The sequence below is a fragment of the Dendropsophus ebraccatus genome, chromosome 6 (assembly GCF_027789765.1).
Source record: "Dendropsophus ebraccatus isolate aDenEbr1 chromosome 6, aDenEbr1.pat, whole genome shotgun sequence".
Classification (NCBI taxonomy): Eukaryota; Metazoa; Chordata; class Amphibia; order Anura; family Hylidae; genus Dendropsophus; species Dendropsophus ebraccatus.
Genome location: NC_091459.1, coordinates 152670266 through 152693582, shown reverse-complemented (window position 1 = coordinate 152693582; position 23317 = coordinate 152670266). Strand labels below are relative to the sequence as shown.

At 49.6% G+C, this 23317-nt stretch overlaps 1 protein-coding gene across 1 annotated transcript in view; it reads right to left on the bottom strand.

The window, feature by feature from the left end:
- LOC138794566 (zinc finger protein 585B-like) overlaps positions 1–21868 on the bottom strand; it is a 32744-nt gene extending 10876 nt beyond the window's left edge. The window contains exons 1-2 of the mRNA XM_069973311.1: positions 21760–21868; positions 13629–13736 (exon numbers count right to left, since the gene is read on the bottom strand). Of these exons, the coding sequence (XP_069829412.1) occupies positions 13629–13706 (78 nt within the window). The 5' untranslated portion in view covers positions 13707–13736; positions 21760–21868. The remainder of the gene's footprint in view (positions 1–13628; positions 13737–21759) is intronic.
- Positions 21869–23317: the final 1449 nt, after the last annotated feature.

Genomic DNA, 23317 nt, shown 5'->3' with positions numbered 1-23317 from the left:
AGCCGCCGCCACTCTCGCCTGTCCCAGAGGGGACTACATAAAGACTGTGCCTGAAGAGATGTATTCTTTCCAGTCTGACAAAGTGTTCTCTGCTGCCATCTCTGTGTCATGAGCATACTATGTCTGTCCTTAATCTGACGAAGGGGCGTCATAGCCCTGAAACGCGTTACTATTGGACTGAATAAATCGCATTTCGTGTGAACATCTGTTTCTACAATATTTCTGGTGGTGAGCACAATCTCCAGGTCATCCTTTGTCGTTTTTTTGTTTACATGGACATCAATGTCACAGAAAAACTCTACTTCAGACCAGACCCCCCAATCTGATCCTCTTGTTCCTGCTACTCTCCTTTAGACTCCACCGTCTCATCTTCCTCTTCCTGCTCCTCTCCTCCTGACTCCACCATCTGATCCTCTTATTCCTGCTGCTCTCCTCCAGACTCCACCATCTGATCCTCTTATTCCTGCTGCTCTCCTCCAGACTCCACCATCTGATCCTCTTATTCCTGCTCTTCTCCTCCTGACTCCACCATCTGATCCTCTTATTCCTGCTGCTCTCCTCCAGACTCCACCATCTGATCCTCTTATTCCTGCTCCTCTCCTCCAGACTTCCCCATCTGATCCTCTTGCTCCTTGCTGCTCTTCTCCAGACTCCCCCATCTCTATCTCTTCTTGCTCCCCTCCTCCAGACTCCACCATCTCATCCTCTTGTCCCTGATCTTCTCCTTCAGACTCCACCATCAAATCGTCTTGTTCCTGCTCCTCACCTCTTGGGTATAACCTGCCTACTAGAGATGAGAAAATACCAAAAATACTTGAAGGCTCGATTTTTGATTTGAATACTCCATAATGCCTGACAGTTCGATCGAGTATTGAAACCGAAGATGAGTCAACACTGGCTCAAACCACAGTATTACTCCACTATCACAGCCTCTCAATAACACAACACAAGTGGAAAAAACGCCAGAAAGCCAAATTGTAAGCAAAAAATGTTTCCTGCACCACTTTAAGTCTGTAGTTGCCTATGACAACCACAGATGGCATAAGCAAGGGGGAAATCAAACAGCAGCCACCCGTAACTGTCAATGTGTGTGTGTGTGTGATGTGGTCAGACACGTCCTGTTTAAATTTTGAAACTCATCTGACACTTCCATATGCCCTTCATTACACATAAAGGCATGTGGGTCTCATGGAAATCCTGTTTGAGGACCTTGAGGTGAGCTCTCCAAAAACTAAGTTTGAGGCCCTTGAGGTGAGACCATAAGAATAATTGAGTTTGAGGCCCTTGAGGTGAGGCCTCAATAATAATTAAGTTTGCACCCCTTGGCTGAGACCCTTGGTCAGCTCTTTCGCCCTCTCCACATCTTCTGCACAGGTTCTCGGTCGGCTGCCTTATTGGTCCCTGACCTCTCTAGTGTTTGGGTGTTTTCACCCACCCACCCCCTCCTTTCGTCCCCTTTCTCTTTCCGCTTTTTTCTTAGGTTGCTCCTCCCTGAGCTATGGCATCTCTCCTGTCTCTCTCTCTTAACACTTAGGCGACCCTGGACGTACCTGTACGTCCAGGGCCACCTGTATGTGTTTAGAGTGGGGCCGCGCTCTGAACCGCTGCGTTCCCGGGTGCCGCTCGTAGCCCGGGACCGCGGCTATTAGCGGGCACAGTCTGATTGCAGCATAGATCTCAATGAGAGATCAGTGTACTTATACTAGAAGTCCCCCAGGGGGGGAATAACCCAACCCTAACCCCAGGGGGGAATAACCCTAACCCCGGGGGGGGGGGGGGGGGAATAACCCTAACCCCAGGGGAATATCCCTAACCCCATGGGAGCTTCTAGTATAAGTGAAAAAGAAAAGTGTTATCAATAAAAAGCCCCCTTCCCTAATAAAAGTCAGAATCACCCCCCTTTTCCCATGTTATAAATAAAAATAAATAAATAAACATGTTTGGTATCGCCGCATGCGTAATCGCCTGAACATTTTTGGTTGCATCAATTCCAGAAAAATTGTAATAAAAAGCGATCAAAAAGTCTGATACTGGTACTGATAGAAAGTAAACATCATGGCGCAAAAAAATGACACCACACACAGCCCCATAGACCAAAGGATAAAAGCGCTATAAGCCTGGGAATGGAGCGATTTTAAGGAACATATATTTGTTAACAATGGTTTGAATTTTTTACAGGCCATCAGATACATGTATAACTTTTATTGTAACATATCGTTGTAATCGTTACGACTTGAGAAACATAGATAACTAGTCAGTTTTACCCCAGGGCCTGTCATTGCAAAGTACAATTAGTGGCGCCAAAAATAAGGGCTCATGTGAGTCTCTAGGTGGAAAAATGCAAGTGCTATGGCCTTATATACACAAGGAGGAAAAAACAAAAACGCAAAAATTTAAATTGGCCCGGTCCTTTAAGGCAGTGTTTCTCAAGCTTTTCAAGCCAAGTACCCCCATGTCACAAGCTGCTCCAGCCGAGTACCCCCAAGGATGCCATCAATAACATTGCCTATCTACTGTTACGGCCTATGGCTCCGCCTTCTCACAGCAGATTTTCATTCCACTGCGAGAATGTAGCCATTGCCTATTTAACTAGTTAGCTTCCTGGCCTTAAACAGATCATACTTACCTGCCCGCACTCCTACTAGCTTTTCAGTCTTGTGGGTCATTGACGGCCCGCCCAGCCAATCAGTGGCTGCAGCAGGACAGCGTACTGAGCAGGTTGTCAGTGAGCCTTGAGCCAGAGAAGTAGGTGGGAGTGCGGGCAGGTAAGCATGATATGTCCCTTTCAGCTAAGTACGCCCCTGGAGCCAGATATGTCCCTTGCAGCCAAATACATCCTTTCCAGCCACATACACCCCTTTTGGCTAGGTATGTCAAGGTATGTCCCATGGAGTCAGGAATACCCATTGCAGCCAGATGCTGTCTGTAGCTAGGTAAGGTATGTCCCCTGTAGGTGGATATGTCTCTTCCAGATGGATTTGTTCTCTGAAGCTGGATATGCCTCTTGCTGCCAGATCTGTCCCATGGAGTTGGACATGTCACCCTGCAGCCAGAAAACTCCCCCCATGTAGCTAGAGAACCCCTTCATGTAGCCAGATACCTCCTCCATGTAGTCAGATATATCCCCATGTTGTCAAGATGCCTCCTATGTAGCCAGATACCTCCCCCATGTAGTCAGATACCTCCCCCCATTGCAGCCAAATATGTCCTCATGTAGCCAGATACCTCCCCATGTTTTCTTCTCCATCCGTCCCAGATCCCCCTGATGATACACATAATACTGGCCCTGCCCCCATAGCATTACCCACTGTTCAACTCCCCCCACGTCCACCATAACACAAAAAAGTCGTACTCGCATAATCTGGGCATGGAGCGGGTCTTCCTCCCTTCTCCAGCCTCTGAGCCATGGGAAAAATCATGTCCAGGCCTGGCGCTGTAGAGTGAGGTCCGAGGGGGAAGAGAAGGAAAGAGGGGGAGAGAGGAAGTGAAGGGGAAAGAGGAAGAGAGAGGAGGTAAAGAGGGTAGATGAGGTGAAGGGGGGAGGAAAGAGGAGGTTATGGGGGAGTGGAGGATAGAGGGGGTAAGGGGGAGAGAGGAGGAAAAAGGGGTGAGGGGGAGAGAGGAGGTGATGGAGGAGAGAGGAGGTAATGGGAGAGGAAGAGAGAGAAGGTCAAGGGGGTGAGGGGGGAGAGAGGAGGAGAGAAAGAGCAACTGATGGGGAGAGGACAAGAGAACGGATGAGGGGGGAGAGAGGAGGTGGAGGAAAGATTCGCTGACCTGTTTCCCTGACCGGGCGGGATGGCCTCACGCACCACTACCCCCCTCGCCACTTTCTTTGGCGGCCGCCTCCGGAGACATCAGCCTGCCGCCGCCGCATCTCTTCTCCGCCCCCAGGCTCGTCCCCAGACTGCCGCATATCCTCCTGGAGCCCCCGGCTGGACGCTGCTACACAATCCTCCGACTTCATCCTTCCCCCAGCAGCCTTACCAAGCCCCGTTCCCCACAGAACGCTGCTGAGCTGCTGCTGGGGGAAGGATATGAGAGCAGCGTATCCCCTCAGCCTGCGGCGCGTACCCCCTGGGGTACGCGTATCGCAGGTTGAGTAACCCTGCTCTAAGGGTTAAAGGGGTTATCCAGCACTACAAAAACATGGCCACTTTCCCCCCTCTCTTGTCTCCAGTTCAGGTGTGGTTTGCAATTAAGCTCCATTTACTTCAATGGAACGGAGTGTTAAACCCCACTCAATCTGGAGACAAGAGAGGGGGAAAAGTGGCCATGTTTTTGTAGCGCTGGATAACGCCTTTAATGCACAGGGCCTGAACCTACCTGAGAAACGTTCTTCCCTTTTGCATCTTTTCTGGCTAAACGTGCCTCGTTGGCCTTTATCCAAGAATCACACTTGAGCAAGGATCAGATGCAGATGCGTAACTTCCCAGAGGTCTTTCATAGCTGCTCCCCAGACTCCAAAACCAAGGGAGTGTCTATTCTGTTTGCCAGCTCCATGGGAGTTCTTAGATCAGAGGTCGGACTCAGAAGGACGGTATCTCTTTGTGAAGGGTAAGATGGCTGGCACCCTCTGTACTTTTGGTACGGTTTATCTTCCTAATGTTGGTCAACCAGCCTTCTTAAATCGCTGTCTCTCTGAGGTCGAGGACTTTCTTGAGGGCTTGGTCGTCTTCGGTGGAGATCTCAACATGACTCTTGACCCCTTACTAGACTCCTCTTCTGGTCACTATTCTCTTTCTTTATCTTCTCTACACCAAGCATTCTTTACACACTTTTCAATTAATGGATGTCTGGCGACTTTCCTATCCTCGAGATAATCAAACATAGTGTAAAGTGAAACTGGTTCAGTTGCCCCTAGCAACCAGATTCCACCTTTCATTCCTCACAGACTCTTTGGAAAATGAAAGGTGGAATCTAATTGGTTGCTAGGGGCAACTGAGCCAGTTTCACTTTACACCATGTTTGATAAATCTCCCCATATACCTTCTTTTCACATTCTCATAATCTTTACTCCAGTTTCGATTATATGTTTCTTTCTCACATCCATCTAAACCATGTCCTCACTGCCTCCATTGATCCAATTTCTTTCTCCGACCACGCACTGATGTCCCTTTCTTTGTCTTTCAACCCCTCTCAACCCAGATCTTGGTGCTGGTGCCTGAATTAGACCCTCTTGAGAGACCCAGGGTTTCTTGCCGAACTTAGGACAGAACTGTCCTCTTACTTCTCTTCCAATATTACTCCCAACTCTTCCCCTCTGGTGGTCTGGTAGGCACATAAATGCTACATCAGGGGCACGCTCATTAAGTTAGCTTCACGTCTCAAGAAGGAGCGTTCGACTAAGATATTGTCATTGGTCTCGCAGATTGCGGACCTGGATAAGCAACACAAGAGGACCCTTGCGCTAGCAACAAGTGCTGAGTTGGCCGCTCTACGTGGAAACTTGCGAGATCTTACCTTTGCTGACACCAGGGCCTCTCTTGTCGTCATTATTTTGAGTTTGGTAACAAGCAAGACTTTAGCTCGTGCTCTCAGTCTAGAGAAAGCTCATTTATTCCCCCATGTCTATTCGTCCTCAGGTACCAAATTGTCTCTCATCCCAAATTGCAGACACCTTTTGCTCTTACTTTGAGGGTCTCTACGGTCTGTCGCCAGCGTTAACCTCTCCCAACTCAGGGTCCCTTCCTTCTTCTATCTCCTCTTACCTTTCCAGTTCTGGCCTTCACACCTTGCCGGAGGAGATACTTCCTTGCTCGAATCCCCCATCACCTTTTTGGAATGGAATTGGGCGATCAAGTCCTCTCCTTCGGGCAAGGCCCCAGGTCCTGACGGGCTCACTCTATTCTATTATTAAACATCTGACCCTCTCCTTCGCGATCATTTTCTGTCAGCTTTTAATTCTCTCTACAGGTTCTTCTTTTCCCCTAGATTCTCTCTGAGCACACATTACTGTCATCCCCAAGGACCGCAAAGATCCCTCCCAATGTCAAAATTATCGCCCTATTTTCCTCCTGAATCTTGATCTTAAGTTCTTTTCCAAAATCCTTGCCGCCCACCTCACCCCTCTTCTCCAACCCATTATAGAGTGGTTTGCAATAAATTAGAATATCAACAAAAAGTTTTTTCTTTCCAGTAATTCAATTCAAAAAGTGACCTCATATATTCTATAAAGTCATTACATACAGAGTGAACTTTTTTCAAGCGTTTATTTCTGTTAAAGTTAATGATTATGGATTACAGCCAAGAAAAAACCAAAAGTTAGTATTTCAGAAAATTTCAATATTATATAAAACCAACAGAACAAAAATGATTTTAACACAGAAATGTCGACCAAATGCCCTCAATACTTGGTGCACCTTTTGCATGAATGACGGCATCAATGCGGCGTGGCAAGGAGGCGATCAGCTGATGGCACCGCAGAGGGGTTAGTGAAGCCAATGTTGCTTTGATAGCGGCCTTCAGTTCGTCTGCATGGTTGGGTCTGGTGTCTTTCATCTTCCTCTTGGCAATACCCCATAAATTATCTGTGGGGTTAAGGTCTGGTGAGTTTGCTGGCCAATCAAGCACAGTGATGCTGTGGTTAGTAAACCAGGTATTGGTACTTTTGGCCGTGTGGACAGGTGCCAAATCCTGCTGGAAGATGAAAATTCCATCTCCAAAAATCTTTTCAGCAGAGGGAAGCATGGAGTGCTCTAAAATGTCCTGGTAGACGGCAGCAGTGACTTTGGTGCTGATAAAACCCAGTGATTCTACCCAGCAGATGACATGGCTCCCCAAACTATCACTGATTGTAGAAACTTCACACTAGACCTCAAGCAGCTTAGATTGTGCCTCTCCACTCTTCCTCCAGACTCTGGGACCGAGATTTCCAAAGGAAATGCAACATTTACTTTCATCTGAAATCAGCCCCTTGGACCACTGATCAGCAGTCCAGTTCTTCTCCTTGGCCCAGATAAGACACTTCTGGCCTTGTATCTTGGTCAGGAGTGACACATGGGATGCACCACTAGTAGCCGATGTCCTGCAGACGACTGTATGTGCATGTGACTTTTGAAGCACTGACTCCAGCAGCCGTCCACTCTGTGAATCTCTCCCAAATTTTTGAATGGCATTTTCAATACAATCCAGTTAAGACTGCGGTTCTCCCGGTTGCTTGTGCACCTTTTTCTACCACACTTTTTCCTTCCACTCAACTTTCCATTAATATGCTTTGATACAGCACTCTGAGAACAGCCAGCTTCTTTAGCAATTAACTTTTGTGGCTTACCCTCCTTGTGGAGTGTGTGTGTGAATGACTGCCTTCTGGACATCTGTCAAGTCAGCAGTCTTCCCCATGATTGTGTTGCATACTGAACTGGAACGGGGACCTTTTAGTGTAGCTTCACATGTACCGTATCGCTGATTTAACGCTGCGAGTCGGCTAGGTCCTGGCAGATCACTTTCACTACATACACGCAGCGGTCTGAACGACCGCTGCGTGTATGTAATTCTGCCGGACGCTTAACCCGTTCAGCTGCCGCTCTGTATACATTACCTGTCCTCGCCGCACGGGGTCCCGGCCAGTGTGTTGCCCTGCCGCAGCCACTGATTGGCCGGGCGGGAGAGCAGTACGCCGGGACCCCGTGCAGCGAGGACAGGTAATGTATACAGCGGAGTGGGAGCGGGAGCCGGGCGGGAGCTGAAGGGGTTAAGCAGCCGGCAGAATTACATACACGCAGCGGTCGTTCAGACCCCTGTGTGTATGTAGTGAAAGTGATCTGCCAGGACCTAGCCGAATCGCAGCGTTATTAACGCAGCGATACGGTACTTGTGAAGCTACCCTTATAAACACTTAGGAAGCCACTGCAGGTGTTTTGGCTTAAATTATTCTAATTTATGAAATACTGACTTTTGGTGTTCTTGACTGTAATCCATAATCAACTTTAACAGAAATAAAAGCTTGAAAAATTCACTCTGTATGTAATGACTCTATAGAATTTATGAGGTCACTTTTTGAATTGAATTACTGAAAAAGAAAAAACTTTGTTGATATTCTAATTTATTGCAAACCACTGTACATTTAGATCAGGTTGGCTTCATGCCCCTGTGTGAAGCGCAAGACACAACTACTAGAGCCATTAACATTATTATGTTTGTTCCAAAGCTCTTCCGACTATGCTGCACTCCACCAACGCAGAGAAGGTCTTTGACAGAGTCAGTTGGTCTTTCCTCTTTGCCACGCTTCAGCACCTTGCCCTTAGGCCCCATATGCTGGCATGGGTCGGATCTTTATTTTCACACCCTTCGGCCCAGGTCTGTCAACGGCCTTCTCTCGTCTTCATTCCCTATTTCTAATTGGACGAGACGGGACTGCCCCCTTTCCCCTCTCACCTTCATCCTGATGCTCGAACCCTTCCTTCGTCATGTGTGTCAGAATCAAGATATCTCTGGGGTCAAGGTGGGTTATAGTGATCATAAGGTCGCGGCCTACGCAGACAACCTTCTTTTCTTCCGCAGCCATCTGTCTTCCTTCCAAATCTTCTCTCTCAACTATCGAGGTTATAAGCCCTTTCTCAATATAAGATAAACCTACCGAAGTTAGAAGCACTAAGTTGCCTACTTAGATGAGTCTTACTTTCCCTTTTGCTGGTCACGCATTTCCCTGTCTTACCTGGGGGGTCCAACTTACACCTTCCCCCTCTGACTTATTTAAAGTGAACTTCCCACCCATAAGTGTCACTGTCGTATTGCAGAAATCAATAGTCCAGGTGATTTTAAAAAACTTTGTAATTGGGTTTATTAGGCAAATATGGCATTATCTACATTCTAAAAGACTTTCCCCATGTCCCCCCTCCCCCTCCCTCCTCTCTCATTCACTGCTCATCAGGAAATCTTAACTCTTTTACATCAGTCGCCCTGTGTAACCTATGGAAGGGGGGAGGAGGGAGATTAGTGGGCAACAAAGAACAAAGGATTACACAGTGGGACCTGTGTAAAAGCTGCTATTCAGAGGTCAAAGATGGCCCGTTGATGTAACTGTAAATTAACTCTTTGTTGTCCTGTTTTGGTGCCTCATCTCCCTCAACCCCTCCCCTCTCCATAAGAGAACCACGAAGACAGGAAGAAGAGCTTCAAACTGCTTTTTCATGATAAAAATGCACTTTTCGGCTAATAAACCAAATTACAAAGTTTCTTAACATCGCCTGTACTATTGATTTCTACAAAAAAATTTAAACGACAGTGACACTTTAGGAAGATTGAGGCGGACTTGCTGAGATGGCACAGGGGCACCTTCACCTGGTTCGGCAGCTGTTCTATTTTTAAAATGAACATCCTTCCCAGACTATTATACCTTTTTAAGGCCTTTCGGTTGCGGTGCCCCTGTCTTATTTCTCCTCGCTTCTTAGTCAATTTATTTGGGCCCATAAGCAGCCCCATTTAGCAAAGTCTGTTTTGTATCGCCCAAAAATACGCGGGGGTCTAGGCCTTCCCAATCTCTATCACTACTATTCCGCTGCTAATCTTTTTAGTATGCTGGATTGGCATCGCCATGTCTCTACTAAGTTATGGGTTGGCCTGTAACGGGCGCTTTCTCCCCTCCCTCTGCTTGCTGCTCCATGGATTCTGGCCTCAGCTCGGTTTGCTGGCTCTCATGCCACTATCACCCCGACCTTGCAAATCTGGCATAAACACCTCTGCTCAGGTTCTCTTGCACCCCCACCCCTCCCCCTATTACCTGTTCTCGGAAACCCATCCTTTCCTGCCAGATTGGGAGTTTTCCGTGCCTGGTTCCGAGCTGGTAGCTTCCGGGCAACGACCTTTCTCGGTGGTTCTACATGGGTTTCCCTTTCTGACCTCAAGGACCTTCCTGGCACTTCTCTTGGGTTCTGGAGAGCCTTACAACATCCATCATTTTCTCCTTTCTCTTCCTACTCCTTGTTTCTCTCGGACTCCTACTCAGTTTTAAACTCTTGGGGCCACATGTATCATCCGGCGGACGGATGATTTTTGGCGGAAAGTGCCGATTTGCGTATTATTTTATACGCAAATGGCCGATTTGCGAATAAAATAATCGCAAATCGGCACTTTCCGCCGAGTACGCCAGGGGGCGGAAAGGGGGCGGAAAGTAGGCGGGAAGTGGGCGGAACGGAGGGCGCGGACTCAGAGTCCGCGCGATTTATCATCCGTTCCGCCCAAATGTATGCCGAAAACCTACTCCAGTCCTCAGCTGGCGTAGGTTTTCGGCGGTGCGCACCGGCGCGCACAGGATTTATGTACAGGCAGTCCGCCTCTACATAAATCCCCGTACCGCCGGAGCTGCGGGGGCATTTTTAAGTCCGGCGTAAAAAACGCCGGACTTAATAAATGCCTCCCTTGGTCTTGGCTCTAGTCCTCTTCGTCTTGGCTCTGGTCCTCTTCGTCTTCTTTACGCCATGTTGGGCTCTCCACTGGAGCAACCACCTCCTCCCTTCCTTCTTGCCTGGGAAGAGGATCTCTACATCACCTCTTCTGCTCCACAAGTTGAGCGGGTGTATTCCTGCAGACACTCCTCTCCCATTTCTTCTCGTCTCCAGGAGGCAGGGTACAAAGTCCTCTCTCTATGGTAACGGGTTCATACCTGTCTTCATCAGATTTTCCCTGAGGTATCTCCGCTTTGCTGGAGGAACTGTAGTGGAGAGGGTTCTCTCCTACACACGTTCTGAAACTGCCCTTAATTGGTCCCTTTCTGGAAGGAGGTGTGGTGTATCGCCTCATCCTTCACAGATCACCATTTTCCATTTTCTCCAGCACTCTTCCTCCTACATATCTCAGACATTACCCTCAGAAGTTACCGTCATTCTGTCCTCCGACATCTGAACAATGCTGCATGTATCCCTGTACAGTAGCGACAACCTGCACCATCAAAGACCTCCATGTGGATTCGGAAAGTTGAGGATATGAAGCACATTAAAAACCTCACTGCACAACTACATGGTAGTGCTACCCATTTCTTGCCACTTGGTTTTACTGGCATCAATTTACACGGATGAATATCAAACCCTCATGGCTCAGCGAGGAGCCCCCTCTTTCTTTTCCTTCCTTTTTTGGTTTTTACTTTTTGTTTTGGTTCTGTGTTCGTTTGAGCCTTTGTTGGTGCTCTCATTCTCAGATTCAGGGATGCCGTGAATTATTTTCATTTATCTAGCAGACCTGGAATGAATATGTATTTTCTGTGTTCCCTAACTACTGTTGCATTGTGATGGATGGCCTGTGTTTTGCATCTTTTAGATGCGTGTTGTATTACCAGTTTTTATACATTTTAAAAAAATGAATAAAATTTAGACTTAAAAAAAAAAAAATTTTAAGGCCCTTGAGGTGAGGCCACAATAATAGAGTTTGAGGCCCATGCTACTGCAAGGTGGGGACCACAGAGTGTGAAAAATTGTGACGGCTAGGGACTAAATACTGAACGATGGCCACCGCCAACAGCTTGTTTCCATAAGCCTAAATGGCAACGTCTCTAATGCCAGCAGTTTGGAAATGTGGATGTTTAATGCTTGAGCATTGTCATGGCCACGGCGGCGTCCCGTGCTCCGGGCCGCCGCCGCGACCGCCCTCTATCCCACGCAGCTGCCGGGGTCCCTGTGCAGGGACCCGGCGCTGCGGTCTGTTCGGCCCCGGGGGGCGCCTCACCTCGTCCCGCTCCGGTCTCCGTCTGGGCCGGCCGGCACGCGCGTCCCCGCCTCCTAGGGCGCGCACGCGCCGGCTGTCTCAGATTTAAAGGGCCAGTCCGTCCCTAATTGGTAGTTGCACCCAATCACTCCCTATAAATCCCAGCATGCCCTGTCCCTCGTGTTGGAGCCTCTATATGCTTCCCATAGCGTTTGGCCCAGCTCCCTGTTGTTCCTGACCTTAGTCCTTGTTCTTGTTCCTGTCTTCAAACCTTGTCCCTAGTCCTTGCCCGCTGCCTTCCCATTGTTCCTGAGTCCTGTCCGCCACCTGCGAGCACGTCTACTATCCTCTGCCTGCACTATCTCCTGCCTACTGCTCCTGCCACGCCTCGCCTGCCGTCACTAGCAACCAAGCCAGGGGTAGCGACCTGGGGGTCGCCTGCCGCAGCAAGTCCATCCTGCCTTGCGGCGGGCTCTGGTGAAAACCAGCGGCCCCTTAGACTCCGCTCCCTGGTGAGGTTAGTGCCATCGCTGGTGACGGTCCAGTGGATCTACTACTCCAGGCGTTACAAGCATGTGGGTGAGTGGACGGGTACTACAGGGGAAGAGGCAGTGGTGTCACCCACTGGCACAGGTTGTTGTTTGCTTGCTTTCTCCCACCTAGTCCAGTGCTTAGCTTCCAGGTGTTGCCGCATGATCGAGGTGGTCAGGATGTTTTTTTCAGAGCCCCTACTTAATTCTGAATGGCACAGTGTGCAAACCGAGCTCAATTTGTTGTCTCTGCATACTTTCAAATCTCCACACCGACAAAGAATGAGGCCTCAATGGGGAGCTTTGCGCAAGGGGGTGCTAAGGGAAGGAGCTGCAGGCCTGCTGGCTTTAGCCTGCCTTCTCTGTATGGACTGTCCTCTGCCTCTGGCCACCCCACTGCCTCTTCCTGTCTATTGCGGTGATGCATATGCCTCCTCCTCTGCACTGCTTTTCCTGCTAGACATGACACCAGGCCAAGTTGGGTCACTCATCTGCCACCTCCTCTTCCACTTCCTCACTCTGCTCCTCCTCCTGCACAGTCGACATAGAAACAGGCTCCCTTGCATAAAGCAGGAGCTTGTGCGTGAAACGGTGCGGTTTTATTTATTATTTTTGTTAAAGTACCACAGAGTGCAAAAACCTTTCCTGTGACAATTAGCATGTAACAGCAAATAGGTCAACACAGGTATATTCAGGAGAATTAGCACCTTTCATGTATGGCAGCGGCTTGGGCGTAAAACTGTGTGATTTTTCTTTTTACAGGACTGCACCAGCCAGCCTAAGTAGATGATATGCTGGTAGTCGGCCTATTCACTGTTTGCATGGAGCTGTGAAGCGCCATGGCGGCGAGCTATATGCTGTGCAGTAGCCCTTAGAAAGGCTTTTGGGGTCTTGCCTGCCTAAAATCAGCTAAAATCCTAACTGTCCCTACTCCAAGGTCTCTCCCTCACTAGGATCAAGATGGCATCTGATGTCGAGCAACGGGAGCTGAGGTGATATAGTTCAAGTTGACGTAAGTCCAATGAACTTAGACACTGTTCTCGCGATGTCTGAGTGTCCTAGGGCCCGTCACAGCCTCCCTGCATGGTTCTTGGCTTGAAAAACACCCACCACAGTGGGAGGCGTTTGGAAATTTTACTGCGTTTTCACCCAGCTACTCAATTGAGAACGAATATGTCGAATAGTGCAATATTTGATCATTTTTTGGTACTCTTGCACCTCGAGTTTTACTCGCTCATCTGTACTGCCAACCTGTCACTCTCATTGCTCCTATAACATTACTTCTGCTCCACTGGTTCCCATAATCCCTGACTGATCATATTGTTTGACCTTCACCTTTTCTGCTTGTCACTCAATACATCACCTTGAAGATCTCAAGGCTGTTATACAGAAAACTGGACTCTTCTTACTATATATTCCTCCTTCTATACAATAATAAGGATAGAAATCTAGAGAAGTTACCTCTCCGGTCAGCAGGCGGATGATCTCCAAGGTGACGTGTAATATTCTCTTACTGATCTCACTCCTGTTCTTCTCCATCCTTGGGGGTTCATTCAGGCGAAGGAGTACCTGGAGAAGAGGAGACAAATGGAACATAAGGAGGTTCTAGTCCTCTCGAGACCTTTATGGCAGAACCAGGGGCCCTAAATCATACAGGGGCCACAGCATATGTGACACACATAGCCTGACATTATGCATAATAGCGGCCACTGGTGGAGCCCTAAGCTCCAATACACCTGTACTGATGTTGCTCAGCCTTGTCACAAGAAAGGCCTTCTACCAAGTGTTTTTATACAAGAACCTACAGGACTGGGCTTGTAACATGCTTTATAAATTTGCATAATTTACCATGAAGAAGCCGACACAACACTAATGGTTAGTGCCAAAAATACAGCCCAAATGGACATTGTTAGCGGAACACACCAAGGTAGTTTCCTTTCCCTGTTATTTGGTAATCTAGCCATACATCTGCTGTCTTGAGAAAGCCCTTGCCCTTGTTTAAACGTTATACATTACCTGTCCAGGTTGCAGGGCTCCTCTTCCTCTGTACTTCACCCCGGCTCCCGTGCGCTCCAGCTTCAGAGTGGCCTGTCAGCTGACAGGCCACTCAGCCAATCACTGGCTGCGGCAGTCCTGCCAGCTGAATCGGGCTGATTATTGTTCCGTGTAATAGTACCCTAAGGGTGCCTTAACACAGAGAGATTTATCTGACAGATTTTTGAAGCCAAGCATAGGTATGGATTTGAAAAAGGAGAAATCTTAGTCTTTCCTTTATGCCCTGTCTCTGGAGTATAGTCTTTTCCTGGCTTTGGCTTCAAAAATATGTCAGATAAATCTCTCTGTGTAAAGGTACCCTTAGGTCCAAAACAACCTCCATCCCGCACAGCCCCTCCTAACTTTCTAACTCTGAGATCAACGCCATGCTGAACCATCCTTGTCAACTCTCCAACCTCCAAGATCAGCCCCATTCAGGGCCAAACTCTCTAACCTCCAAGATCACCTCCATCCCACACCTTCACTTCTAAAGGTTGTATTATGCTGTGCGTTTATCAAGAAGTGAGTGGTGATCTGTCAGTTCAGTGCTTGCTTTCCCCTTGTTCCCCAGTCGCTGCCTGTGCTATTACACGCACAGACATTAAGTGGGGAGCAGCAAAAGGGGCAGCCCGAATAATCCTTAGATTGATCGGTCTGCTCATGGAAGTCAGTCATTGAGGTCTGTTACTGCTGCTCCTGTTGCACGGAGCAATGAGCAGAAGACTATCACGGACATGATTAGGATCTTTCAACATGTTAACCTTAATGCCTTTTAACATGTCCTACTACACTAAGCAAATATCGGCCTGAACTAGGGCTGGGTGGTATACCGCAAAAATACCGATACCGTCACTGGCGTCGGTTAACCGACCTCAACTATGCCAGGACGGTATCTGCGGTATTCCCCCCACCCACCCGGCGGCCGCATGCTCTGGTGCAGGGAGAGACAGGGGTGCCGGGTGGAGAGGTGGGGGCTGGAAAGCTGATGCTCCGGTTTACCTCCCGAGCCAGGACGCACATACACTGCTGCAGGGCAGAGGATGGAAGATCCTGCTGTGTGGGCTGGAGAGGAAGGCTGGAGATGTGACAGGCTGCACACAGACAGCAGCGTCCCCTCCAGTGTGAGCTCAGCGTTGCTGCTGCCGGGCGGCTCACTTCTCCTAGCTTCTCTGGAAGCTGCACGGTGAGCCCTGCCCCCCTCTCCCGCATATATAGTTGGGGTCAGGTATGGGTCGGCACCTCCATGCTTCACTGGCCACCGCACTCTGTCCCCGCACAGGAATCCTTGGAGCCCCGTTATGTTTTGTCAGTGCTGGAAGCGGCCGTGTGCGACGCTCAGTCCGGAACACAGATACATGTGCTACAGCACTGCGTGACAGGGGCCGAGGATTCCTGTGCGGGAGAGAGAGAGAGCGGTGCCCGGGGGAGCAAGGAGGTGTCCACCCCATACCTGACCCCTGCAGCCACTGAGTGACTGGGGGTAGATAGGGAGATAGAGAGAGAGATAGAAGATAGAAGATCATCCATCTCCTATCTATCATCTATCTATCTATCTATCTATCTAAATCATGGGAAAATAGTAGCAGCACTTCAAGAGAGGTAGAAGTCAAGACCTGAGACCGTATTTAAATAGTATAGGAAAATCCACAGCACTCCTAATGCAATTCAAGGTGCGATTGATTGAAAAAGCAAGTGCAGCATACAGACGCAACGTTTAAGCAACTATTCGCCGCCATTTTCAAGCTTGAAAATGGCGGCGAATAGCTGCTGAAACGTTGTGTCTGTATGCTGCACTTGCTTTTTCAATAAATCGCACCTTGAATTGCATTAGGAGTGCTGTGGATTTTCCTATACTATCTGTCTCCTATCTGTCTATACATACACACACACACACACACTAATATATATATATATATATATATATATATATATATATATATATATATATATATATATACACACATATACACTGTATATATAGATAGATACATAGATAGATAAAGCAAACAATATAGGCAGCACACTAAACAAACTGTGGAGGCCAGCAGTCGAATACCAAGTCAGCTAGTAAAAAATACTCTGCAGCACTCCGATGGTGATACAAACGTGAATTTATTCCATATAACAATGTGCAGCAAACTTCACAAGTAATATACGATGTTTCGTCGTCTCCTACACCATTTTCAAGTGGCATTTGAAAATGGTGTAGGAGAGGCCAAAACGTTGTATATTACTTGTGAAGTTTGCTGCACATTGTTATATGGAATAAATTCACGTTTGTATTACCATCGGAAAATAGGGTTTTCAAAACGGGTGTGGCTTTTAAAAGGGGCGTGTCATAATTATCGTTCAATTTATCGTTACCGCGGCTACATGTACGATAAACCGCGATATTGATTTAGGCCATTATCGCCCAGCCCTAGCCTGAACGCCTAATAATCTGGTCCGATAATTGTTTCATGTAATAGGGACCAAATCTCTAAGCTCCAAGACCACCTCCAGCCCGTATCTTCCCTCCCAACTCTCTAACCTCCGAAATCACCTCCATCCCACATCTTCCCTCCCAACTCTCTAACCTCCAAGATCACCGCCAACCTGCACCTCCCCTCCCAACTCTCTAACCTCCGAAATCACCTCCATCCCGCATCTTCCCTCCCAACTCTGAGATCACTTCTACTGCACATCTCAACTCCGCAGATCACCCTGTGCCTCGTCTCCTCAGATCACCTCACGTCTCATCTGTACAGATCACCCCACATCTTGTCTTTGCAAATCAACCCGTGTTTTGTCTCTGCAAATCACCGCCACATCATGTGATCACCCCGCATCTTGTCTCCACAGTAGTGATGTCACGATACCAGAATTTTGAGTTCTATACCAATACCAACTTTTTTTTTTTTTAATGCTCGATACCAATTCGATACTTAATAAATTATATATTTTTTTTTAAAAAAACACAAGAGTAGAGATCCCGCCCCCGACTGTCAGGTCTGTACGAACCATATTACTTTATAAATAAAGTTTCCATTATTTAAAATAAATGTTCTTAAAAAAATAGCCCCATTCTGATTCTTAACATGGCTATGGGGCAATCTGTAGTTTTATTTAGTAGCACGTTTTTATGTGGTACCGAATTTGGTGGTTTCTCCGCTTGCACCATTTACCGTGCGTCATCAGGAAGGTGATAATCTTATAATATGCACAATAACACTTCAGCTATCAGGGGGGATGATGGGAACTGTAGTCATGTGATACACTTCAGCTATCAGGGGGGATGATGGGAACTGTAGTCATGAAACACACACTTCAGCTATCAGGGGGATGATGGGAACTGTAGTCATGTAACACACACTTCAGCTATCAGGGCGATGGTAGGGGTTATAGTTATGTAACACACACTTCAACTATCAGGGATGATGGGGGTTGTTGTCATGTAACACACACTTCAGCTATCAGGGGGATGATGGGAACTGTAGTCATGTAACACACTTCAGCTATCAGGGGGATGATGGGAACTGTAGTCATGTAACACACCAGCTATCGGGGGGATGATGAGGGTTGTAATTGCAATATTCCAGCTGGATTCGGGCGGCAGAGTAATGTGCAGGCTACCGCCCCCCTCCCCCTTCCCTTCACAGTCGCAGCCAGGCCGACCTTTTGTTCACCCCCCACATTGCTGATGCCGGCCCCGGGGATGTCCTGACGGCCGGGCCTCACAGCTAACTCCTGTCAGATCTCCTCCTCGCCTCCCCCACCTCCAGCCTTCTCCTGCGTTCTCCTCTCCCGGACCGTGCAGCTCTCAGCCGATCTCCCCCCTCTCCTGCCGCCGACCCTGTGCTGCCCCTCTGCCCTTGTCAGACACTCACCGGCCCAGCTGTGTCTCATGCTCGGTGCCTGTGGAGGGGGGGGGGAAGGTCCTCATCTTAGCCCATAGGACCCGCAGTGACACACACGTGTCCCGGGGCTGGCGATGTCAGAGGCAGGAGCGGCGACCTTAAATTTGCCGGCGGCAGCTGCATGGTAGGTGGATGATCTGGGCCCGAGTGAGCGCGCAGGGTCCCGGGTTTGTGTCCGCAGGGGTGGCACAGAGAGAACATGACAGGTGCTCAGGTAGCCGCCTGTCATGTTCTCGGCACTATATGTTAAACTACGCTATTTTGTAGTTTAACAAAGTATCGACACCAGGAAATCCTGGTATCGAACCGTTTTTTTGCCCCTGAAAATCGATAGTAGTATCGATTTTTCAGTGCATCGTGCATCCCTACTCCACAGATCGATTCACATCATGTGATCACCCCGCATCTTGTCTCCACAGATCACTCTGCGTCTCGTCTCCTCAGATCACCCCGGGTCTCATCTCTTTAGATCACTCTGCTTCTCCTCAGATCAACCCGCTCCTCAGATCACCCCGCATCTCATCTCCTCAGATCACCCCGCATCTCGTCTCCTCAGATCACCCCGCATCTCGTCTCCTCAGATCACGCCGCTTCTCCTCAGATCACGTGTATCGCCTCAGATTACTCAGCATCTCCACAGATCACCCCGTGTCTTGTAACCTTAAATCACCCAGCAGCGCATCTCGTCAGATCAACTTGCATTTTATCTCCACAGATCACCCTGCGTGGCATCTCCCTTTTAGATCACCCAGCATCTCATCAGATCATCCCTCCTCTCCTCACATCACCCCACGTCTTCTCAGATCACCGTCCCTTACATCACACCACGTCTTGTCTCCTCAGATCTTCCCGCCCCCAGCATCTCCTCAGATCACCCCTCCTCTACTCGCCCGCATCTCATCAGATGACCCCCCTGCCCCCCAATATCACCCCGCGTTATGGCTCCTCACATCACCGCGCCCCTGATATCACCCGTCTACTCAGATAACACTGCCTCTCCTCTCATCGCCCCGTGTCTCCTTAGATGGCCCTCCCCCTGATATCACCCGTCTACTCAGATAACACTGCCTCTCCTCTCATCGCCCCATGTCTCCTTAGATGGCCCTCCCCCTGATATCACCCAGCGTCTTCTCAGATCGCCCTGGGTCTCCTCAAATGCCCCCCCCACACTGATGATATCTCGCGTCAACTCTCCTCACATCACCCTTCCTCTCCTCTACTCACCCCGCGTCTCCTCAGATGACACCCCCTTATATCACCCCCTCTTCTCCTCACATCACCCCGCGTCTCCTCAGATGACACACCCTTATATCACCCCCTCTTCTCCTCACATCACCCCGCGTCTCCTCAGATGACACCTTATATCACCCCGCGTCTCCTCAGATGACACCTTATATCACCCCGCGTCTCCTCAGATGACACACCCTTATATCACCCCGCGTCTCCTCAGATGACACACCCTTATATCACCCCGCGTCTCCTCACATCACCCCGCGTCTCCTCACATCACCCCGCGTCTCCTCACATCACCCCGCGTCTCCTCACATCACCCGCCCCTCGTCTCCTCACATCACCCGCCCCTCGTCTCCTCACATCACCCGCCCCTCGTCTCCTCACATCACCCCTCTTCTCCTCACATCACCCCTCTTCTCCTCACATCACCCCTCTTCTCCTCACATCACCCCTCTTCTCCTCACATCACCCCTCTTCTCCTCACATCACCCCCCCTTATATCACCCCGCGTCTCCTCACATCACCCCGCGTCTCCTCACATCACCCGCCCCTCGTCTCCTCACATCACCCTGCGTCTCCTCACATCACCCGCCCCTCGTCTCCTCACATCACCCCTCGTCTCCTCACATCACCACGCGTCTCCTCACATCACCCCGCGTCTCCTCACATCACCCGCCCCTCGTCTCCTCACATCACCCCGCGTCTCCTCACATCACCCGCCCCTCGTCTCCTCACATCACCCCTCGTCTCCTCACATCACCCCGCGTCTCCTCACATCACCCCGCGTCTCCTCACATCACCCCTCGTCTCCTCACATCACCCGCCCCTCGTCTCCTCACATCACCCCCCCTCGTCTCCTCACATCACCCCGCGTCTCCTCACATCACCCCGCGTCTCCTCACATCACCCCTCGTCTCCTCACATCACCCGCCCCGCGTCTCCTCACATCACCCCGCATCTCCTCACATCACCCCTCGTCTCCTCACATCACCCCGCGTCTCCTCACATCACCCCGCATCTCCTCACATCACCCCGCGTCTCCTCACATCACCCCGCGTCTCCTCACATCACCCCGCGTCTCCTCACATCACCCGCCCCGCGTCTCCTCACATCACCCCGCATCTCCTCACCCCCCCCTCGTCTCCTCACATCACCCCTCGTCTCCTCACATCACCCCGCGTCTCCTCACATCACCCCTCGTCTCCTCACATCACCCCGCGTCTCCTCACATCACCCCTCGTCTCCTCACATCACCCCTCGTCTCCTCACATCACCCGCCCCTCGTCTCCTCACATCACCCAGCGTCTCCTCACATCACCACGCGTCTCCTCACATCACCCCTCGTCTCCTCACATCACCCGCCCCTCGTCTCCTCACATCACCCCGCGTCTCCTCACATCACCCCCCCCCCTCGTCTCCTCACATCACCCCGCGTCTCCTCACATCACCCGCCCCTCGTCTCCTCACATCACCCCGCGTCTCCTCACATCACCCGCCCCTCGTCTCCTCACATCACCCCGCGTCTCCTCACATCACCCGCCCCTCGTCTCCTCACATCACCCGCCCCTCGTCTCCTCACATCACCCCGCGTCTCCTCACATCACCCCTCGTCTCCTCACATCACCCCTCGTCTCCTCACATCACCCCGCGTCTCCTCACATCACCCCTCGTCTCCTCACATCACCCCGCGTCTCCTCACATCACCCCTCGTCTCCTCACATCACCCGCCCCTCGTCTCCTCACATCACCCCGCGTCTCCTCACATCACCCGCCCCTCGTCTCCTCACATCACCCCTCGTCTCCTCACATCACCCGCCCCTCGTCTCCTCACATCACCCCGCGTCTCCTCACATCACCCCGCGTCTCCTCACATCACCCCGCGTCTCCTCACATCACCCGCCCCTCGTCTCCTCACATCACCCCGCGTCTCCTCACATCACCCCTCGTCTCCTCACATCACCCCGCGTCTCCTCACATCACCCCGCGTCTCCTCACATCACCCCGCGTCTCCTCACATCACCCCGCGTCTCCTCACATCACCCCGCGTCTCCTCACATCACCCCGCGTCTCCTCACATCACCCCGCGTCTCCTCACATCACCCCTCGTCTCCTCACATCACCCCTCGTCTCCTCACATCACCCCGCGTCTCCTCACATCACCCCTCGTCTCCTCACATCACCCCGCGTCTCCTCACATCACCCCGCGTCTCCTCACATCACCCCTCGTCTCCTCACATCACCCCGCGTCTCCTCACATCACCCCCCCTCGTCTCCTCCGCACAGCAGACCGGGTGACGTCTATGCGGCCGCATCCATTGTCTCCCCATGCACCTGGAAGAGCAGGTATATATATATACTGTAAGGTACATGGACCCATGACTGTGGCCTCCCCACTATCATACAGCGGGTATATAGACACATGACTGTACCGATACCTCGTCCCGGGTGACCTCTGACCCCCGCGCTCTGTTATCCGCTACAACACAAACACCGAACGAGCACAGGACCTGCAGTGACGTCACCAACAGAGGGCGGAGCTCAGGATTACAGAGCAAAGCAGGGCAAGAAGGACCTGCGGTGATGTCACAATCATGTGATCAAGGCTTAGGGGAGGAGCTAAGCTGTAACCAATGATCGATGCTGTGCTGTAGTTTCCTAGCAACAATGGGGATGCTGGAAGTTATAGTCCTCCTCTTATATCTCCTGTAATGTCCTCAGTACAGTATAGTATAGTATAGTACCTGGGATATCAGCCACACAGTATAGTATAGTATAGTACCTGGGATATCAGCCACACAGTATAGTATAGTATAGTACCTGGGATATCAGCCACACAGTATAGTATAGTATAGTACCTGGGATATCAGCCACACAGTATAGTATAGTACCTGGGATATCAGCCACACAGTATAGTATAGTACCTGGGATATCAGTCACACAGTATAGTATAGTATAGTACCTGGGATATCAGCCACACAGTATAGTATAGTATAGTACCTGGGATATCAGCCACACAGTATAGTATAGTACCTGGGATATCAGCCACACAGTATAGTATAGTATAGTACCTGGGATATCAGCCACACAGTATAGTATAGTATAGTATAGTACCTGGGATATCAGCCACACAGTATAGTATAGTATAGTACCTGGGATATCAGCCACACAGTATAGTATAGTACCTGGGATATCAGCCACACAGTATAGTATAGTATAGTACCTGGGATATCAGCCACACAGTATAGTATAGTATAGTACCCTGGATATCAGCCACACAGTATAGTATAGTACCTGGGATATCAGCCACACAGTATAGTATAGTACCCTGGATATCAGCCACACAGTATAGTATAGTATAGTACCTGGGATATCAGCCACACAGTATAGTATAGTATAGTACCCTGGATATCAGCCACACAGTATAGTATAGTATAATACCTGGGATATCAGCCACACAGTATAGTATAGTACCTGGGATATCAGCCACACAGTATAGTATAGTATAGTACCTGGGATATCAGCCACACAGTATAGTATAGTATAGTACCTGGGATATCAGCCACACAGTATAGTATAGTATAGTACCTGGGATATCAGCCACACAGTATAGTATAGTATAGTACCTGGGATATCAGCCACATAGTATAGTATAGTATAGTACCTGGGATATCAGCCACACAGTATAGTATAATACCTGGGATATCAGCCACACAGTATAGTATAGTATAGTACCTGGGATATCAGCCACACAGTATAGTATAGTACCTGGGATATCAGCCACACAGTATAGTATAGTACCTGGGATATCAGCCACACAGTATAGTATAGTATAGTACCTGGGATATCAGCCACACAGTATAGTATAGTATAGTACCTGGGATATCAGCCACACAGTATAGTATAGTACCTGGGATATCAGCCACACAGTATAGTATAGTACCTGGGATATCAGCCACACAGTATAGTATAGTATAGTACCTGGGATAT